Source organism: Sorex fumeus, unplaced genomic scaffold (assembly GCF_029834395.1).
Source record: "Sorex fumeus unplaced genomic scaffold, SorFum_2.1 ptg000002l, whole genome shotgun sequence".
Classification (NCBI taxonomy): domain Eukaryota; kingdom Metazoa; phylum Chordata; class Mammalia; order Eulipotyphla; family Soricidae; genus Sorex; species Sorex fumeus.
Genome location: NW_026606059.1, coordinates 47,162,497 through 47,181,061, shown reverse-complemented (window position 1 = coordinate 47,181,061; position 18,565 = coordinate 47,162,497). Strand labels below are relative to the sequence as shown.

At 41.8% G+C, this 18,565-nt stretch overlaps 1 protein-coding gene across 1 annotated transcript in view; it reads left to right on the top strand.

The window, feature by feature from the left end:
- TG (thyroglobulin) overlaps positions 1–14,775 on the top strand; it is a 261,047-nt gene extending 246,272 nt beyond the window's left edge. Inside the window, exons 46-48 of the mRNA XM_056112201.1 lie at positions 12,839–12,973; positions 13,476–13,666; positions 14,650–14,775. Of these exons, the coding sequence (XP_055968176.1) occupies positions 12,839–12,973; positions 13,476–13,666; positions 14,650–14,765 (442 nt within the window). The 3' untranslated portion in view covers positions 14,766–14,775. The remainder of the gene's footprint in view (positions 1–12,838; positions 12,974–13,475; positions 13,667–14,649) is intronic.
- Positions 14,776–18,565: the final 3,790 nt, after the last annotated feature.

The following is an 18,565-nucleotide window of genomic DNA, read 5'->3' as shown; positions in this document are numbered from 1 at the left end:
GTGTGACATTGGACAAGTTGCTTCATCCCCGTGAGCCTTCATGTATCTTCCCCCTCCCCACACAGACACATAGAGAAGAAGGTGATTGTAACTGTCCCATAAGGCTGCTGAGAGGGTTCTGGAAATGGTACTTGAAATGGTTCTTGCACATAGGGTGTGTGTGTGTGTGTGTGTGTGTGTGTGTGTGTGTGTGTGTGTGTGTGTGTGAGAGAGAGAGAGAGAGAGGAAGACAGACAGAGAAAGAGCTTTGATTTTCAAGCCTATTGAGACAAAGAAAAAAATTGCAGGGTTTGTTGTATTGTTTGTTTGTTTTTTGTTTGTTTGTTTTCTTTTGGCTCAGTTCTACTCCCAGGAGAAATTTCAGGTTAAATTTCTCCCTCCCTATCCCTTTTTCAGAAAAGGGATTTGTAATGGGTTTCTCAGTTTAGATAATATTGACACCTAGGGCCAAGTAAATCCCATGGGCTTTCCCTAGGCTGTATTGTGTTTACAGCATCTCTGACCTCTGCTCACTCAATGCCCAAAATGCCAACATAACTATAATAATTGTTTCCCCTTTAGACATAGCCAGTATTCCCTGTCCCCACAGAAGTGACCACAATGGCCTTTTGCTGAGAACTACCATTGGAATAGTCTTAAGAAGGTATAGTGGGCTGGAGTAATAGCACAGCAGGTAGGCCATTTGCCTTCCACATGGCTGGCCCGGGTGACCCGGGTTCGATTCCTCTGCCCCTCTCAGAGAGCCCGGCAAACTACTGAGAGTATCTCACCTGCACAGCAAAGCCTGGCAAATTCCCCATGGCATATCTGATATGCTGGCAACAGTAACAAGTCTCACAATGGAGATGTTACCGGTGCTCCAGCAAATCAATGAACAATGGGAGGACAGTGCTACAGTGCAACAGTGCTAACTGAAAGGAAGCAGAAACCCCTTTTCTATACTGCACCCCCAAGTCAATTCAGACTGCCCCTCCCCAGACTTTGCCCCAAGTTCCCTGGTTAGCAAGACAGGCTTGAGTGCATCCCAGAACCAGAGATTGTGTCTGTGATGCCTGCAGATGTCCACTGGGGTGCCTGGTCTGCTGTCCCCTCCCCGTGCTCACATGGTATGCACAGAGTCTTTCTCGGACCACCGCTCCATGAGGGACCCCCTCCTGAAGTCATGGTCCAGTTCTCTAATCATTCATGGTCGAGCTCTTCAACCACCTGAGCTAGCAGACAAACTGGCCCAGCACATTCTCATAAGGACAGCCTCTGACAGTCACTGCAACTTGTAGGCAAAGCATCTGTCCAAGTAGTGGGGACCCTTCTCCCAGCCTCACTTCAAGTCCAGACCCTCAAAGGCAGAAGGGAGTAGGGACTGATTTTCTGATGTTTGTTGTCTGTTTTTAGTGTAGTGGGCTCTTACCTGGCTCTGCCTGAGACACATAACAGCATCTCTGAGTTTTGTTTTCTGGGTTCTTGGGAGATAGCTAAGACAGTTCTCACCCAAGGAGTGAGTATAATTTAGACACTGCCTCGGATATTCTGCTTACTGCTGACGGTGAAGCTGGTGTTCATTAAATGACACTTAAATGATACTATATATCATCAACTGTTTTTTTGTTTTGTTTTGTTTTTTTTGCTTTTGTTTTTGTTTTTGCTGGAAAATTCCCTCTTGTTGAGAAACAAGTCCTGGGCAGAAAGTAATAGCAAACTAATTGATGGCTTTGGAAAGTGGAGCTGTTAGCTCTTTGGAGATCAGAGGGAGCCCCTTCATTTAAAGTGCTTGGGTGGTAGCAGCATTGGCGAAATGCATGCCCAGGTTCTGGAAACATCAAAACTTTGTGCTATCTTTAAGGTCTTTTTCTGAACTTCTTGACCCGCAGATTCCTGGGAGATTATTCCCACACTTAACCAAGCAAAAGACATTTCAGAGATATGAGTAGGGATAATGTATATTGAAATGTGGCAGGAAGACTGTTGGAGTTAAATCCCTCTTTGGGCCCCATAGGTGGTGCTGACTATTCTTTAATTTGGGAGATGCTCTTCAGGCGTGGAAGAACATTGTCTGTGAAGATGAGTGGTTTTAATGGTGCCTCATTTGCTTATTGGCTGTCTACATTTGAACAAATTCCTGGGTCTCAATTTCCTAACATATAAAATGGATATGTTGGCTTTGTTTCTTAGTATGATTACCCAAATCCTTGAAATAATATATACTGTACCTGATCAATATTCAAATCATTTTCCCTTTAGGAAAAACCAAACTCTGAAATGAAGAACATTTCAAAATGACTAAAAAGGCAATCATATTTTTCCTTTATAAGATGGTCCACTTCTGGATAACAAAGCCATAAATTTCATACTCAAGACATTTTACATACCACTGTATCTATATTCAAGATATCTCTAAGTGTTCCAGGGATCTTTAACATTCCATACTCTACATAGTGTCTTTCTATTTGACTCTCTTGGTGAGGTTTTTGGAAATGAGCAAACCAAAAAAAAATGTTAAGTGCCTGGATTCTTGAAATAGTTCCACTAGTTTGGCTATGCCCTGTGTAATTAACAGATTATTTCCCAACAACAATAAAAATAAGTCATTTTCTGAAGCTGACTTTTCCAACTTTTAGATATATGAGGATAGATATAGTTATATTTTTCAACAGTGATATAACAGATATTTTATTTATTTATTTATTTATTTTTTAATTTTTATTAGTGAAACTCCATGATGTACAGTTGTAGACTTACAAATTTTTGTGCTTGTGTTTCAGTTATAAAATGATCAAGTACCCATCCCTTCACCAGTGCCCATTTTCTACCACCACGGGTCCCAGTATCCCTCCCACCCCCCATCCCCCCCATCCTACCCTGCCTCTGTGGCAGGGCATTCCCTTTTTATAACAAATATTTAAACATTGTCTTCTAAAACCCAGATCCTCTTCTAGTTCCTAGAATAGAGCAGTTAGCAAGGCAGAGAAGGGCTGCTCTTTATTACTTAACTCTAGTCAAGATTGGGACTGAGTGATTAGAGGTAGAAGAGCAGTCATACACACATGCAGAATGAAACTAAGGAAAGAAAAGGAAAGATCTTGACATACTTCATTATAAATAAGGAGGGCTGGAGTCTACTGCCTAGGAAAATAGTTGTTGAAAAGGGAGGGATGTAAAGGCAGTCTTATAGTTTCAATAGAAATTTGTAAGGTGGAGGCCAAACAGTGACTACCAGCTTTGTGCATGGCTAACCTGGGTTCAATCTCTGAAACCCCATGTTATTCTCCAAGTCCTTCAGAAACGATCCTGAACATAGAGCCAGGAGTAAGTCCTGAGCACTACCAGATGTGAACCAAAAGCCAAAGGGGAAAAATAAAATGAAGATTGTAAGTCATTAGCCATCAAAGAGATAGTATTTTATCTGAGTATTATGGAAAGGCATTGAAAATTATTAAAGAAGACATAGCACATAGATCTTTTATTTCACATACAGAATACAGCTAACTAAAAACAGGGATGTATACTTACAATTCTTTTGTCCAGTGTGTGTTGATCAATTAATGAATCTGAATCAACAAAAATGTAGTAAGTTTACTTTAGGCCCTCCCGTTGATCATCGATTTGCTTGAGCGGGTCCAGTAACTTCTCCATTGGAGACTTTGTTGTTACTGTGTTTGGCATGTCGAATACCTCACGGGGAGCTTGCCAGCTTGCCAGGAGGAATCGAACTCCGGTCGGCCATGTTGGCTGCGTGCAAGGCAAACACCCTACCGCTGTGCTATTGCTCTGGATGTGAGGTCGATCTGGTTGCAACATCTGTCACCCCATTGATCACCAGGGTTGATTCGGCTGATCTGGCTGGCTAGGCGGGTGTCCCCTTCCTCCCTCACAGCTCCATGTGCGTCCCTCCCGAAGCTGCGCGCTCCGTCGAAGAGGACGGCCTTCCCCGAATAGAGAAGGACTGGTCTTCGGTCTAGGGTATACGAGTAGCTGTGCTCCCCTGCTAGAACCTCCAAACAACAAAAATATAAACAATAATAAAATGAATAGGATAGGACTATATGTCTTAAAATTTTACGTTAGGGCTGGAGCAATAGCACAGCAGGTAGGGTGTTTGCCTTGCATGCAGCCAACCCAGGTTTGATTTCCAGCATCTCATATGGTCCCCTGAGCACCACCAGGACTAATTCCTGAGTGCAAAGCCAAGAGTAACCCCTGTGCATCGCTTAGTGTGACCCAAAAAGCAAAAAGAAAAAAAATTACATTAAGAATATAAATGTACTTTCCCTTGCCATTCTTTAAGTACATGTTTAAAGCTGGAGTGGAAAATACTGTCTCCCTTTCCATTTCTAAAATTCTCCCTTTTAATTTCTTGCAAAATCCTAAATTTAATGTGTGGACCATAATTACCTGTTTGATTTTTTTCTGGAAGTTGGGGAATGAATCTTTATGATATTTAGTAAATTTAATGAAGCTATTTTGACAAATGCTACTGATGTAAATGAAATGAACGCAGTTGATTCTTGGTAAATACTGACATTCCTGTTGAGAATTAATGTGTTGGGTCAGGAAGAGCAGCAACAATTGTCAGTGTTTGATGGTTGGAGCAACATGTTCAGATTAATCCAGCAAGTCAGTTGAATGCTTTGCCTGTGCTACAAAATGATCTATCATACCATTCTGATCTGCTTTAGAGTATGGTGCAAATACTAAAAGGTTTCCGTTTGGGGGTAGGGGGACTGATTCTGTTATTTAAAATAAATTGTGAAACTCATTTTTAAAGGATTGCAGAGCAAATCCTTTTGTAAAATCCAAGCCATTTGTAAAGCATATAATTACCTCTTGATTAGTGGCAGAGACAGAATCTGAACATTGGCATATTAGTTTTCCCTAAAGAGACTCCCAATAACAGGGTTCAGTGAGTGAGTTATTTAACAACTCCAGTCCTTAAAAATAAAGCAAGGGGCTGGAGTGGTAGCACAGCGGGTAGGGAGTTTACCTTGCACGCAGCTGACCCAGGTTCGATTCCCAGCATCCCATATGGTCTCCTAAGAACCACCAGGACTAATTCCTGAGTGCAGAGCCAGGTGTAACCCCTGTGCATTGCTGGGTGCAACCCAAAAAGCAAAAACAAACAAACGAATAAATAAATAAATAAACAATAGGGGAGCAAAAATAGTTATTCCTCTCCACCCTCCTCCTTCTAGTTCCCTAATTTCCTTTGGAGGAAGTTATCTTAGAGATAAAGCTAGAGATAAGAAAGACAGTGTATTTTATGAGAATGAGATCAACAAAATCCCTCCTGTCGAGAGAACAGGCACAGAAATCTCTGGAATGACAAACTACCAAATAAGGCATAATCCCCAAGAAGTATTGCACAAACTTCTTCAGCCCTTGCTCAGCAGAGGAGAGGGGGAGGGAGAGATAGTTCAAGGGTCAAGATGCTTGGCTCCATGGAGGGAGTAATCTCTGAGCAGTGCTATGTGTGGCCCAAACACTCCCAAATCTCAGTGAAGAAGCAACTTCCATTGAGCAAACAGGCAGCTTGTTTGTCAGGAGATCTAAATCCTCCCTCTTCTCACCTGGAGCAAACAAACAGCCTACTTACCCAGCTCAGGTGACTGTGTAAATGGGATTAAGCATCAGGTCCATATCTCCAAGAACACCTCCAACTCCGTAATTAGCCATATGCATCCTAGAAAGTTGGGTCCCTCATACTGGAGGCAGAGCTTGAATCAGGAGCTTCTGCCATGAATACTCTCTGATGTGAGGCTTTTTAATTTAGGATTTTCTGGAATTCGGGGCTAAACCCTCCTGTAAACCCACCCCAGCCAGATCTAAGATGAGTAGAAAGGCAAGCCTGGGGGATGTAAAAAGTACTAGCCTTCTGTCTTTTCTGGACAATGGCAGCAATCTTGTGATTTCTTGTTTCTACACTATCTTCCCAGATCATCCTAGTCATTGGATGAATGAATAATAAAATAAATAAATAAAATACAGCTGCAACTTGCTTTCTTAGAAATTACCATGGTCCCCTCATCTCGTTAAAAATATACCTTCAGTTCTTTTGGTCTTGGTCTTGCATTGTCCAGAGAAGCAGAGTCTAAAGAAGCTTGGCAAGCATGTCACTAAATGATTTCCAAACTTCTGAGTTCCTACACCAGGAAAAGTCCCAGTATCACTTTCCAGATTGCTACACTTCTCAAAACAAAGTTAAAGACTGTCACTTGCCCCAACAGTTCCCAATACTGTCCTCTCCACACCTCCCTATCCAGTTCTGCAGACAAAGCACAGAACCCAATGCATAACTGCACAAACTGAGGCTTCACTCCAAATGCCTACTTCACCTGCTTACTAAAATTCGACTCATGTTTCAAGGCACAAAACAATGATGATTTCATGTTTCCAACTTTCCACAAACCTCTCCAACCCATTGCCTGAAACATGTGGTATATCTTTTATCTTCTCTCCTCTAGACCTCTGTATTTGATTTCTCTCTTTAACTATCTATCATCTAAATGACATGTAATTCAGCTTTTAATTTTTTAAGTATTTTTATTTTAATGAATCACCCTGAGATACAGTTACAGACTTACAAAGTTTCATGATTACGTTTCAGTCATACAATATAGAGCATCCATCCCTCCATCCGTGCCCATTCTCCACCACCAATGCTCCCAGTATCCCTCCCACTACCCCTGCCCCTACCCCCCCACCCCGCCTCTGTGGCAGGCACATTTACTCTTACTCTCTCTCTTCTTCTGGGTGTTATGGTTTGCAATACAGGCACTAAGCAGCCATCATGTTTGGCCCATAGTCTACTTTCAGCATGCCTTTACCATCCTGAGCAAGCCTTCCAACCATCATTTACTTAAGTCACCTTTTCATTTTTAAAAAGAAAGTTGGGCTTATCTGCATGCCCTGCTAGACTATATGCTTAGAGAAGAAATACCTGGTATATTTCCCTTTGATTGTCCACCCCTACTTAGAGCACAGTCAGCAAAGATCACTTGAGTTCAGTGTGGTCCTGATGTCCTATATTGGCCCCCATCTCACCTAACTCATCGTGAAGCTAAAACAAGCACAATCATTTCTGGCTCAGCCATGTGCCAGTCAGTTCTGCCCACACCCAATAAATATAGTATCACCACCACTAGTTGCTGTTTTTGTGGCCATTTATAATTTTGAGAAGAATTCATCCACCATCAGAGTATTCAGTGACACCAATTGAGAGGTTAGAAAGAGGTTATCAGACCTCTTTTAGACAGAAAATTAAGGGTTAGGGAGTCAGCCATGAAAGTGGGATTTGAGGCCAGCATAGCACCTTGGACACACATAACTATGAGAAGCCCTTGACCCAGCATGAGTATAGGACAAAAAGACTATCCCTTTAGGAAAATCTTTATTAGAGCTTTATTACCAGAGACATAAAGTGACAAGTAAAAGCTAAAGCCAGTGTGACCATTCACCTAGATGGCTATCACAAGTTAAGTATACGATTACCAGTGATCAAAGTCCATTTATATGATTTATCAGTGACCAAAGCCAGCAAAGAAGCAAAATCAGTATGATAAAGCCTCTGTCCCACCAAAGGCTGTGGCCCTCATCAAAAGTTTCTTTTTTTTTACCTTGTCAGTCCCTGGTGTCTTCTCTTGTGTATCCTTCTTCAGAGGCTGTCTCTAAATCAGCTGTTCTTCAAGGGAGTCTTGAACCTCTCAATGCAATATTCATGGAGGACTTGGTACTCTGGTCACTCTGCTCTTTTTAGACTCCCTCTGTCAGCCCCTCCTCCAGATGTCTGCTTTCAACTGCTGGAAATAACTCCAGTATCCTGATAACAATCAGTACTGGAAAGGAAAAAACACAGCAGACATCCTCTTCTGGTATACAGCAGGGTCTCGAATTAAACAGATCAAATGGGCTAGAATTTGAGGCCTCGTCCCCCATGCAGTGCTCTCAAACATGCTGGGGGTGAGGGGAGGTAGACAGAGATTGGTTGCACAAGAACCAATCATATACCATCCTTCCCAGTGCTGTGACCCATTCCAGTCCATTGCACTCACTGAGGTGAGAGTATTTACATACAACACGGGAATTAGCAAAACAAATAAAACAAAAGTTATGATTCCTCTTCCAATAATGATGCCCACATACAGTTTCATACCTTATAAAATATACAATTTTAGAAAGCTCATAGTCCTCTGAACTTCTATCATGACTCCTCCAGTTTCAAGACTTCCATGTTTTAGCTCCCAGATGTTTCTCACAGGGGAAAAGTGGGGTGAAGGTCAGGGAGAACAAACTTAGGAGACTAAAACTTAGCCTGAGATGTCACATATTTTATTGCTACACATCAGTGTTTAGAGACATGATTGTGTCACCAGATTATAAAAGAAGCCACTGAGACTCAAAAGGATTCGTATATTGTCTAATATTTCTCAGATAATAAGTGAGAAGGCGGGGATTGAACTGAGGACCCTGATTCATTACTTATGCCATTTGAGGGCTGGAGCTATAGTATAGCAGATAGGGCACTTTTCTTGCATACAGCCAAGTCCATTCTATCCCTGGCATCCAATATGGTTTGTGCACCACCAGAGTCATTCTTGAGTGTAGAATCGGAAGTATCTGAGCATCACCCGGTGTGGAAGAAACAAAACAACCATTTTATCATTTCAAATGAAGCTTTCTTGGGAAGAAATAATAGACAGACCATTGTGTTAGGTGGAGGTATGCAACTTCAGAATTTCTGCATTCTAACTCCCAAATCTGTGAACACATCCCCTTGAATGGCAAAGAGACTTGACAGGTGTGTTGAAGGTTAGGGACCTTGAGATGCAAGATGACTCAAGATTCTCTAGGTTTGTGATTTTCAACCTTCTTACACTTTCAGACCTGTATTTAGTTCTTAAACAATGTTTGAGAATCACTGGTCTAGGGGAGCCCAATCTAAGCAGCCAGGTGCATCGAAGAAAAAGAGAGGCAGATAGGGGGAATACAGAGAATTGGACTCATCACCATTTCTGCTTCAAGGATGGAGAAAGGAGGATGTTTATCAGTTTAAAGTCAAAGAAAAGGGGACCCTGGATCTTCTACCTCAATAAACTGAGTTATTCCCCCCAAACCCCTACACCACGAGCAGGCAATAGAGTCTCCAGTAGCATCTTAATTTTATTTAATTTTTAATGTTCTTTGTTTGGAGACCACATCAGGCATGCTAGCCCTTACTCCTGACTCTAAGTGCTAAAAGATCACCCCTAGGGGTTACCAGGAGGTGAGGGGCTTACATGGCATCAGGATAAAACTGAGGCTGGCCACATACAACATAAGTGTCTTAACCCCTGTACTATCACCTCATCCCCAGCCATCTTGCTTTTTGCCCAGTGATTCACATGTTGGACTTTCAAACTCTAGAAACCATGAATTAATACATTCTGTTGTCATAAGCTACTTAGGATGTTTATCAGTTTAAAGCCAAAGAAAAGGGAACCCTGGATCTTCTACCTCAATAAACTGAGTTATTCCCCCCAACCCCCTACCACCACAAGCAGGCAATAGGGTCTCCAGTAGCATCTTAATTTTATTTAACTTTTAATGTTCTTTGTTTGGAGACCACATCAGGCATGCTACCCCTTACTCCTGACTCTCAGTGCTAAGAGATCACTCCTAGGGGTTACCAGGAGGTAAGGGGCTTACATGGTATCAGGATAAAACTGAGGCTGGTTTCTTAGGACCACTGTTGAAATGGACAGAGTCATTTTCTCTGCAGCCCCCACACAGCCCCAAACTCAGGCTGTTTCCTCTTTCTTTTACAACACAGCGGGGGGGGGGGGGGGGGTTACAGGCCCCGTTGGGACTACAGATGGGTGAATATGAATGATTGATGCTAGTGTCATGTTACTTCGATCTTCCTAGCCTTTTTTGGGGGGGGGGGTGGAGGGGGACATGTTCCTTTTCCCTTTCAGGATCATAGTACATCAAGAGTAAGTGCAGTTATTTGTATTTTTTTTAGGGAGAGGGGGATCCTGAGTCCTGCATGCAGAGCCAAATCTCAACCTAGAATCCTGGCTCTCCTATGCCTCTGGCATGGTGTCTCAGCTTTCTGAATCTTGTACCAGGACCTAGAAAATATATTTTGACTTCTCTGAGTGGCCCAGGATGTTGGCAATCACAGGTGTGAGTGGTGCCTTGCAGGTCCTGGGAACTCAGGAAATGATCTCTGTACACCAGAACTGCCTGAGCTGCTGCCAAACAGCCCAGCTTGCCCATTGCAGCTGCTGGCTCTCCTTTGAGTTTGACCACAGATACTTCTTGCAAAGAATAAAGAATTTAGTTCTGTGGGTGGGTCCTTAGATTCTGGACATTTTGTTGACACTGCCACCTCCTGCTATTCTTTGAACGAAAAAATTAAATCTCCTCTAAGAGGATCCAGCACTTGATGGTAGTTGCAAAGATAGGTCAGTCTGAAAATTGTTCTTCCTTGGCTAGTTGAATGCTATTCATTCTGTGTGTCTCCTGTCCTCTCTCTGATGCCTTTGTTGTATGGGGATCAATGAGCATAGATGCAAAAGCAGGGGATTTACCATAATGCTTATTTTCAACCACATTCACATGTAGTGCCTTGTTTGATCTAGTATTTTATATTGAAAAAATAAAGACCTAGAGAATGCTAATGACTCATCCCAAGTTGGAGAAACAACAAATATCCAAGCGATTCAGAGGTATGTCCATCTCCCTGTGTCCTGGTGTTGTCATGTGCCACTTGGGAATAAATCATATGGTCAGAATAGGAATTCTAACTCTTAAACCCCTCAGAGAGTTCCCAGGCTAAACTAGGGACATAACCATCAGTCCTCAGTCACATCCCTGTTGGGCACCACAGTTCCTAGCCTGAGTAGGAAAGAGAGAGACCAAGAAAAATGCCTTCATTGCTTGAATATTCCCTTTCACAATTTTCCCAGTCGTTAGGGTATGTAGACACAATGGACTCTGAGCCAGAGTAAGAGAGACCACATGGGATCGTACTAAAACCCTCCATTAAAATGCCTTTACTCAGAATACACCAATCAAAACCCTTTCCAGGACATTTGTCCATGATGTGCATTTGCTTATATCAGCACAATGAGATTCATTGGTAACTCTCCATCTTCCTAATGAGTCTGATGATACTTTTTGTTGATATTTAGATTACATTGATAGAGTAATATGGATGATAAAGAACTCGGACCTGTGTCACCTACTTTTTAAGTATCTACTACACATACCATCCTATTTTAACCGTCACAACCATCCTGTAATATGTTTATAAGCCTATCTCCTGGATGATATAACTTGCAGTAAGGAAGTCAGTGAACAAGCTGAGGTCACACGGCTTACAAGTGGAGAAGACAAGATCTACATATAATATCCCTGCACCTCCATATCTTTCATTAATATGATGCCCCTAGAAACGTTCATGACTTCTCTATTCTCTGCTCAACTTATTTTGCATCTTTGAGTAAGTCAGGAAACCTATATGGATTAATTTTATTATAATAATTAAGGCTACATCTTGGCTTAAGTTAGGACCATCTACAAGATCAGAGAGGATCTTGTCCTTACACAAGATGCTCTCATTTTTGACTCCACATGCAAATTCAGGAGGTGCACCAGCCCACCCTTGGATTTGATAATTGGCTAGAATGCTCGTTGAGAGCTGATGTACTCAGTTATGGTCATTAAAAGAAAAAGATGTGTATTAAGAGCAACTAAAGGAAGAGCAGCATAGTGCTGTCCAGGGGGTTCCTGGTATATCTCCCTCACCATCTCCCCAAACAATCTGACATTGAGGTATAACAATACACATGGAGTTGTGTCAACCAGGAAGTCTTACTCATGCCTGATTTTATAGGTTTTCAGGGGGGGTTATAGGTTTTAAAGTTTTCTTAAGTTTTATTAATTGTTCAGTGTTTAATCTTATACTTAAGCTTGATTGATAAAATGTAATCTAGTTCCTGCAATCTAAGTCACATGATTGGTCCTTATGACCATTCCTCACTCTAAGACTATTATGTGTGGCCACATCTTTTATAAGACCAATTCCAACCTTCAACAAAGATATTCCTATCATTTTTGATACAGATCACTTGGCAGACACTAAGGGTAAAGGTGAGACCTTTGAGAAAAGCCAGACTCCTTAGTACTCAGCTTTCAAGTCCTTTCCAGCTTTGCTCTCTATCCTTCACACCCCCATGGACCTATTACCTGAAGTCTATGAACATATTACCTATGAACCTATCCTTCACAGCTCCATGGACCTCAGGTAGTAGGTTCATACCCATAGTTCCATAGATCTCAGGTCTTACTCCATCCATGCAAACTACTCCCCTAGTTTCTGGATCTCTATTCTTTCTTGCCTGCATCTTATTGGAGACTCAGTTCATTTGTCATACATATTGCCTGACATTAGATATGGGAGAGACACTATATGAGATTGACTACATGAATAAATGTCATCCTTGAAGATTTACAAATGAAGTTATATAGAAATAGGCCTAGCACAGAGGTGGGGATCAACTTAGAGGTTTTTCTAAACGACAACAACAAGAACAACAAAGGATTTATATTGTAAAAGTGTTGTGATCAGAATATTATCAGAAGAAAAGTCTCATAAAATTGGTTACAGGCATTATTTCATGAGTATTAAGTGTTCAGCATTGGGAAAGGATAACTCAAATTTCAACAAAACACTAAACAGAAATATTAATGTGGAAAGTACAAAAAGGTTTTGTTTGTTGAGAAATACTAATTTGGCGCTAGTTTGGTTTCTTTCTTGTAGTGTATTTTAACTTATGCTTCTCCTGTCCGTGTGCTTTCCCAGACTGGAATTGCTGACAGATGTACAGTACGCCTTTGGACTGCCCTTCCACCCTGCTTATGAGGGTCAGTTTACTCTGGAGGAGAAAAGCTTGTCCCTGAAAGTCATGCAGTACTTTTCCAACTTCATAAGATCTGGGTGAGTAGCAAACACATGCCCTTGGAGGTTGAATGGCAGAGCCATGCTTGGCATCATTTAGCTCACCCTTTCCCTCTTAGATATCGCTGTCTGTCACGGGACTTTCTGACTTAGCCTTCCTCTTTCATCTACACCTTCTTGAAAATTCATCTTTGAGAAGGAAAGTGGTGTTAAATAGGATACTGAGGTTAAGAGGAACATCATGATTTTCTAAATAGATGTTCAGAAAACTAGAAGGACAACCAAGGCTACCATCATGAACACATGTCTTGACTCAAGATATGGGGCCCAAGAGTGTGGAGTCAGAGGCTCTCACACCCTAATGATCCCAAGAGCAAGAGTACACTACACAGTGCTAGGAGTTCCACATGCAAATGCAAAACCTGCTTGGAACATGAAATTGTATAATTTGGTCTCAGACAACAAGGACACATAGGAAGTTGCCCTACATGGTAAAAGTCAAGCTTCCTTCATAGTTGTTTGTTTTTTCTCATTTTCCCAGAAATCCCAACTATCCACATGATTTCTCCAGAAAAGTATCTGAATTTGCAGCCCCCTGGCCTAACTTTGTGCCATCTGCTGGTGGAGAGAGCTATAAGGAGTTCAGTGCCCTGCTCCCTAATCGACAACACCTGAAGAAGTCTGATTGCTCCTTCTGGTCCAAGTACATCCGGTCTCTGAAGGTGTTGGCAGGTAGGGAAGCCTGGACTGGCAGGGACAAACTGGGCTTAAGACATGGGACAAGATGTTAATCTCAGTGTTTACTTAGACTAGACGGCTGGAACAATTGAATTACTATGGTTCCTTCAGTACAGCTCTTCCCTGTGAGGAGCTCACTGCTTGGAGACTTCCCTTTGCTATGGATCTTCCATTTCTGATGAGAAGCAAAGAGCAAAGAGAAAGAGACACAGACAGTGGAATACTGGTGTGACCTAGGCATGATGGGCAGTAGATTGAAGGCCTGTTTGTGATATTGGACGATGGAGAAAAGGTCCTATCTTAATCCACTATCTCATTGCCCTTGGAAGGCTACGTAAAACCTGTCATAGAGGGCATCTATCCAGAAGAGAAATGGACATTTATGCCTCTTCTTCTTAAGAGCTTCTTGTTGAAGAGAACTTACCCTTGAAGAGTGGCTACAAATAGAACAGGAATAGTTATAAAGTTTCTGGGAATCTAGAGATAAATTAGATGTCTTAGAAAACTTCCAAAAGAATGAAGGGATGAGAAAGCCCAGTAAAAATTACTTCTGCTTTGCTGGGGCCAAAATGGAATTCTGTATCTTAATTCCCACATTAAGCAAGTGGGAACCTAGAGAGTGTTCACTTCTCCACAAAGGGTCTGGGGAGTCCTAGGTGAGGGGATTCTGGAGTTGGGATTTTCAGCATGAAAGTAATTCTTCATGTTGTGAATACAGCAGTGGAGTATTCAACATGGCAGTGACTATCTAACCAATATTTGAAACAGTCGCTGCTTTTCATTTTCAAGACCAAGAGGCTCCATACTGATGAACCCAAGCATGTTCCTAAAACTAATCTGTTACCCAGTTACTATGATGTCCTTCTTCTGTCATTACTAGTATCATCTGACAGATTCTGGGTTTGTAGGTCAAGGAAAAGAACTGTGGAAAAAGGAGACTTGAACCAGATTGCATTAGCATTGCCCTTCTGTTTTAGATAAAGCCAAGGATGGGCCTTCAGCAAGGAATGAAGAAGAGGACCAACCGGCTGTCACTGGGCTGACAGAAGAGCCCCCAAATCTCCCAGAATCAGAATCCAAGAGCTACAAGTAGTCAGACCTTAGACCCCCTTCCCTATCCCAAATTGAGACTGCCACTATGAGCATCTAGCTTTCAATAAAATATCTACATTCAGTGAAACATGGGTGACTGATTTATTCATCCAAGATTACCCTTGTGAGATACAAACTAGGTTTTAAAATCTTCATGACACTTGAATCCCAGGCTTCTGTTTCCTTCCAACAAATATTTGTGGAGCATTCTCTGTGTGAGTTCCTGAGCTGGATGCTGGGGAGAAAAAACTCTAGCCCTAGAGAAGGTGAAATAGAGATTTACAGTGACAGGAAATGGGGAATCATTGTGAGAAGCCTGCAGAGAGACAGACTGCATGTGAGAAAGGATTAGTTCATGAAGATTCTATGAAGCAGTCTGGTGCAATAGCCTAAGGAAGGAACAATAAGGTCTAAATCAAGACAGTGAGGGCTAATATGGGAGGAAGTTTCAGATCCTAAAACCATTAGGAAGTATAATTGACAGGACTTGAATGAAGACTTGGAAACAAGGAGATAGAATTATTCAGCTTCTGTTTGATTTGGGTTTCCGGGTCAGTCGCTTATTTTTTTTTTTTGTTTGTTTGTTTTAATTAGGCCTCCTAAAGGTAACATTTATGTAAGCAAATATCCTGATACATTCTGTTTAAAACACTTGGAACTAGAGAAATAGCACAAAAAAATGCACTTTGATAATCCCAGTTTTGATCCCTGGAACTGCATATGGATATGGTCCCCTGACCTTCCAGGAATTATTCCTGAACACAGAGCCAGGTATAACCCTAAAGATCATCATCATCATCATCATCATAATCTTCTTCTTCTTCTTCTTCTTCTTCTTCTTCTTCTTCTTCTTCTTCTTCTTCTTCTTCTTCTTTCTTCTTCTCCTTCTTCTCTCTCTGTCTCTGTCTCTCTATCTCTCTCTCTTACCCACTCTATTAAATACACACTCAGACACACACACACACACACACACAAACACACACACCAAATTAAAAGCAATTGGAGTTATAACAGTCTGTCATTTATGTGGCATGCCATATGTTTATACATCTTCTCATTTGACCATAGACCAAACTCATTGATTACTCAATCCAGATGTTGAGAATGATCATCACCATTTTCAGGTGTGAAAGGTATGACTCAGAAATTCTTTGATCACACAGGTGAGGAGAGGATCAATGTTCAATGGAAGTCTCCAGATATCTCTGTTTCCTTGTGATTTCTGAACTTCAGATAGGTTTATAATCATTGTAATTTTCCTGTCAAACCTATGGATGACACTGAAGACCCCAAGCAGCCTCTGACTTCATTATAAACTCTTTCATCTAGGATGGTTTGTTGTAAATTATCAAACACCCAATTAAAGTGCTTTAACTAAAGGACTAATGAAGTCTTAGGATTGGTCAATACACAGTAATGTCATTGTGGATACAGGCTATCCAGATTCTGTTATTTTCATCACATAAATGAAATCTCATTGTATTGACACAATCTGGATGCCATAGTGCCAGACATCACCTCTCCTAACAGTATCTATACTGGACGCAAAGCAGGATATTACCAAACATCTTCACTTTAATGTCTTTTTCTTACATTGGTGATGGATGTGGTATTGGAACTATGTACATATAAAACCATTAATATCACTATTGTAATAATAATACCTCAATCCACAAAGCAAGTCTTTAAAATGCCTTTTTATAGTAAATCTTCCCAAGGAATTCCCTTTATTTTTAGTGATAACGAACATAAAGTTTATGTTCATTTTTAGACTATTAACAACAAGAAATTGGCCTACTATGATCTTTTAGAGTATGATTTATTCCCTAGAATAGATAATGGTCCAACAACACTGGTGTGCAGTTATAAAATATGGAAGGGGGGAAAATTATGGGTATGAAGTTGTGGACTCTAGCACATAGTTAATCTTTACTTGCAGCGCTCAGGGTTCTGTTGGTGCATCCTTACGGCCATCCTAGCTAGACCCAGAGTAGGATTGGTCAAATGTGCCTCTTCGCAACTATAGTTCAGAGTGAATTGTGAAATCAGATGATCACAACTGCTGTGGTGTCAGTGGTCATGGTTCTGGTGCTTCCTGGTACCTTTAATCTAAGCTCAGGTATCTAGTCCTGAGGATTCATATGGGAAGAGGAAGTAGCACCATGGGGCAGTATTTCCTTCATGCTTGGCTCTCCAGGAAACCAGAGGTGGAGTGGTGGGATCTATGTCAATTTCCTATGGCTGACCACAATCTGTGTGTGGAATACAGCAGTAAACCATCTGAGTATCTTGAGGTCAGAAGTCTAAAGTTAAGGGGTAAGCAGAGGTTCACGCCCTCTGAAGCACACAGGGGAGTCCATTCATAACTTTCTCATTGCTACTTGAGGTTGCTGAGAACCCAAAGTGTTCCTTAGTCAGTGACTGCTCCACAATCTCTGCCTCCATCTCCAAAACATTTCTTTCATATCAAATATCCAACGGCCAGGATCCAGAGATTATCACACTCAGCTCCCGGGAGAAAACAAGGCAGAGTCTCTTACCCTGTGCCTGACTGTCTCCACCAGGGCCCAACAGCTGAAGACCTCTGGGCCCCAGCCAAGGCCATGCTGGGACCACTCTCCACACACTTGGATGAACCTCACGCATAAAAGAACTGGCAGAGGAACCCAGGTGTGTGGGACCCGGGGCTGAGATCTCCAAGCCTGCATGGTTTGGGACTGGACCTGACAGTAGCTAGACAGTTATACCCACCAACTGCCGTGTAACCCCAACAACGGCCAGGATCCAGAGTTTATCACACTCAGCTCCCGGAAGCGACATCTTATCATCTCATTCCTACTTTGGACAAACTGGCAGGCTACCGAATGTAACCTGCCCACACGTCAGAGCCTGGCAAACTCCACGTGGTATACCCAATATGCCAAATACCAGTAACAATGATGGGTCTCATTCTCCTAACTCTGAAAGAGCCTTGAATATGGCACTTAAAAAAAAAAATCTCAGGGCTAGGACGAAGGAGACGTTACTGGGGCCTGCTCGAGGGAATCGAGGAACAACAGGATGGTCGTGATCATAATCCCTCTCCTAAAGGACACCAGTTATTCAGAGTCACTCCACAGCGTAAAAAACTAAAGGTCAGAAAGCTACTCACACCTGGATTTTAGACTATTGCAGTTTATGAGCTACAGAACAGTGAGATTACAAATTCATGCTAAGCTCATAATTTTGTGGTAACAATAACCTTAGAAAATAAATACAGTAAACCTGTTTAGAAGTACATTTTATCTTGCTATTGGACCAAACTTCAAGCACAGATTGTTACTTTCATAAGAGTAAAGTGTCCCCTTCTGAAAATGATTGGAGCGGGTTTGGACTGAGGCTGGTAGATCCGATTTAGGCCAACAACTTTATCTAGCACAGGATGTCACTATTTTTCCTCTGAGAAAGCAGAAAGTATCTCATTTTAACATCCTGTCTTAATAATAATGCCCACTTTGCAGATTTTCCTGTTGATTGAGGCTGCTGAAGCATGTAAAGTATGTAAAGGCTCTTCTATTTACAGTGGTACCGAGGACTGGCTAGCCCAAGAAACACAGACAGGAACTCAGAGGATAGAAAGCCAAGCTTTTGGTCGTTGACCTGGCAAAGCTCTCAGAAAGATACAAAGAATCAGCAAGCAGTCATCAGAATGTTTATCTGGAAGAGCCCTGAATCTAACCCATGATGAAGGGGCAGAGTGTGAACAGACTTTATGTCTGAGATCCCCAGCCCTCCTGGTCAGGGTAGTGCTCAGAACTCAGA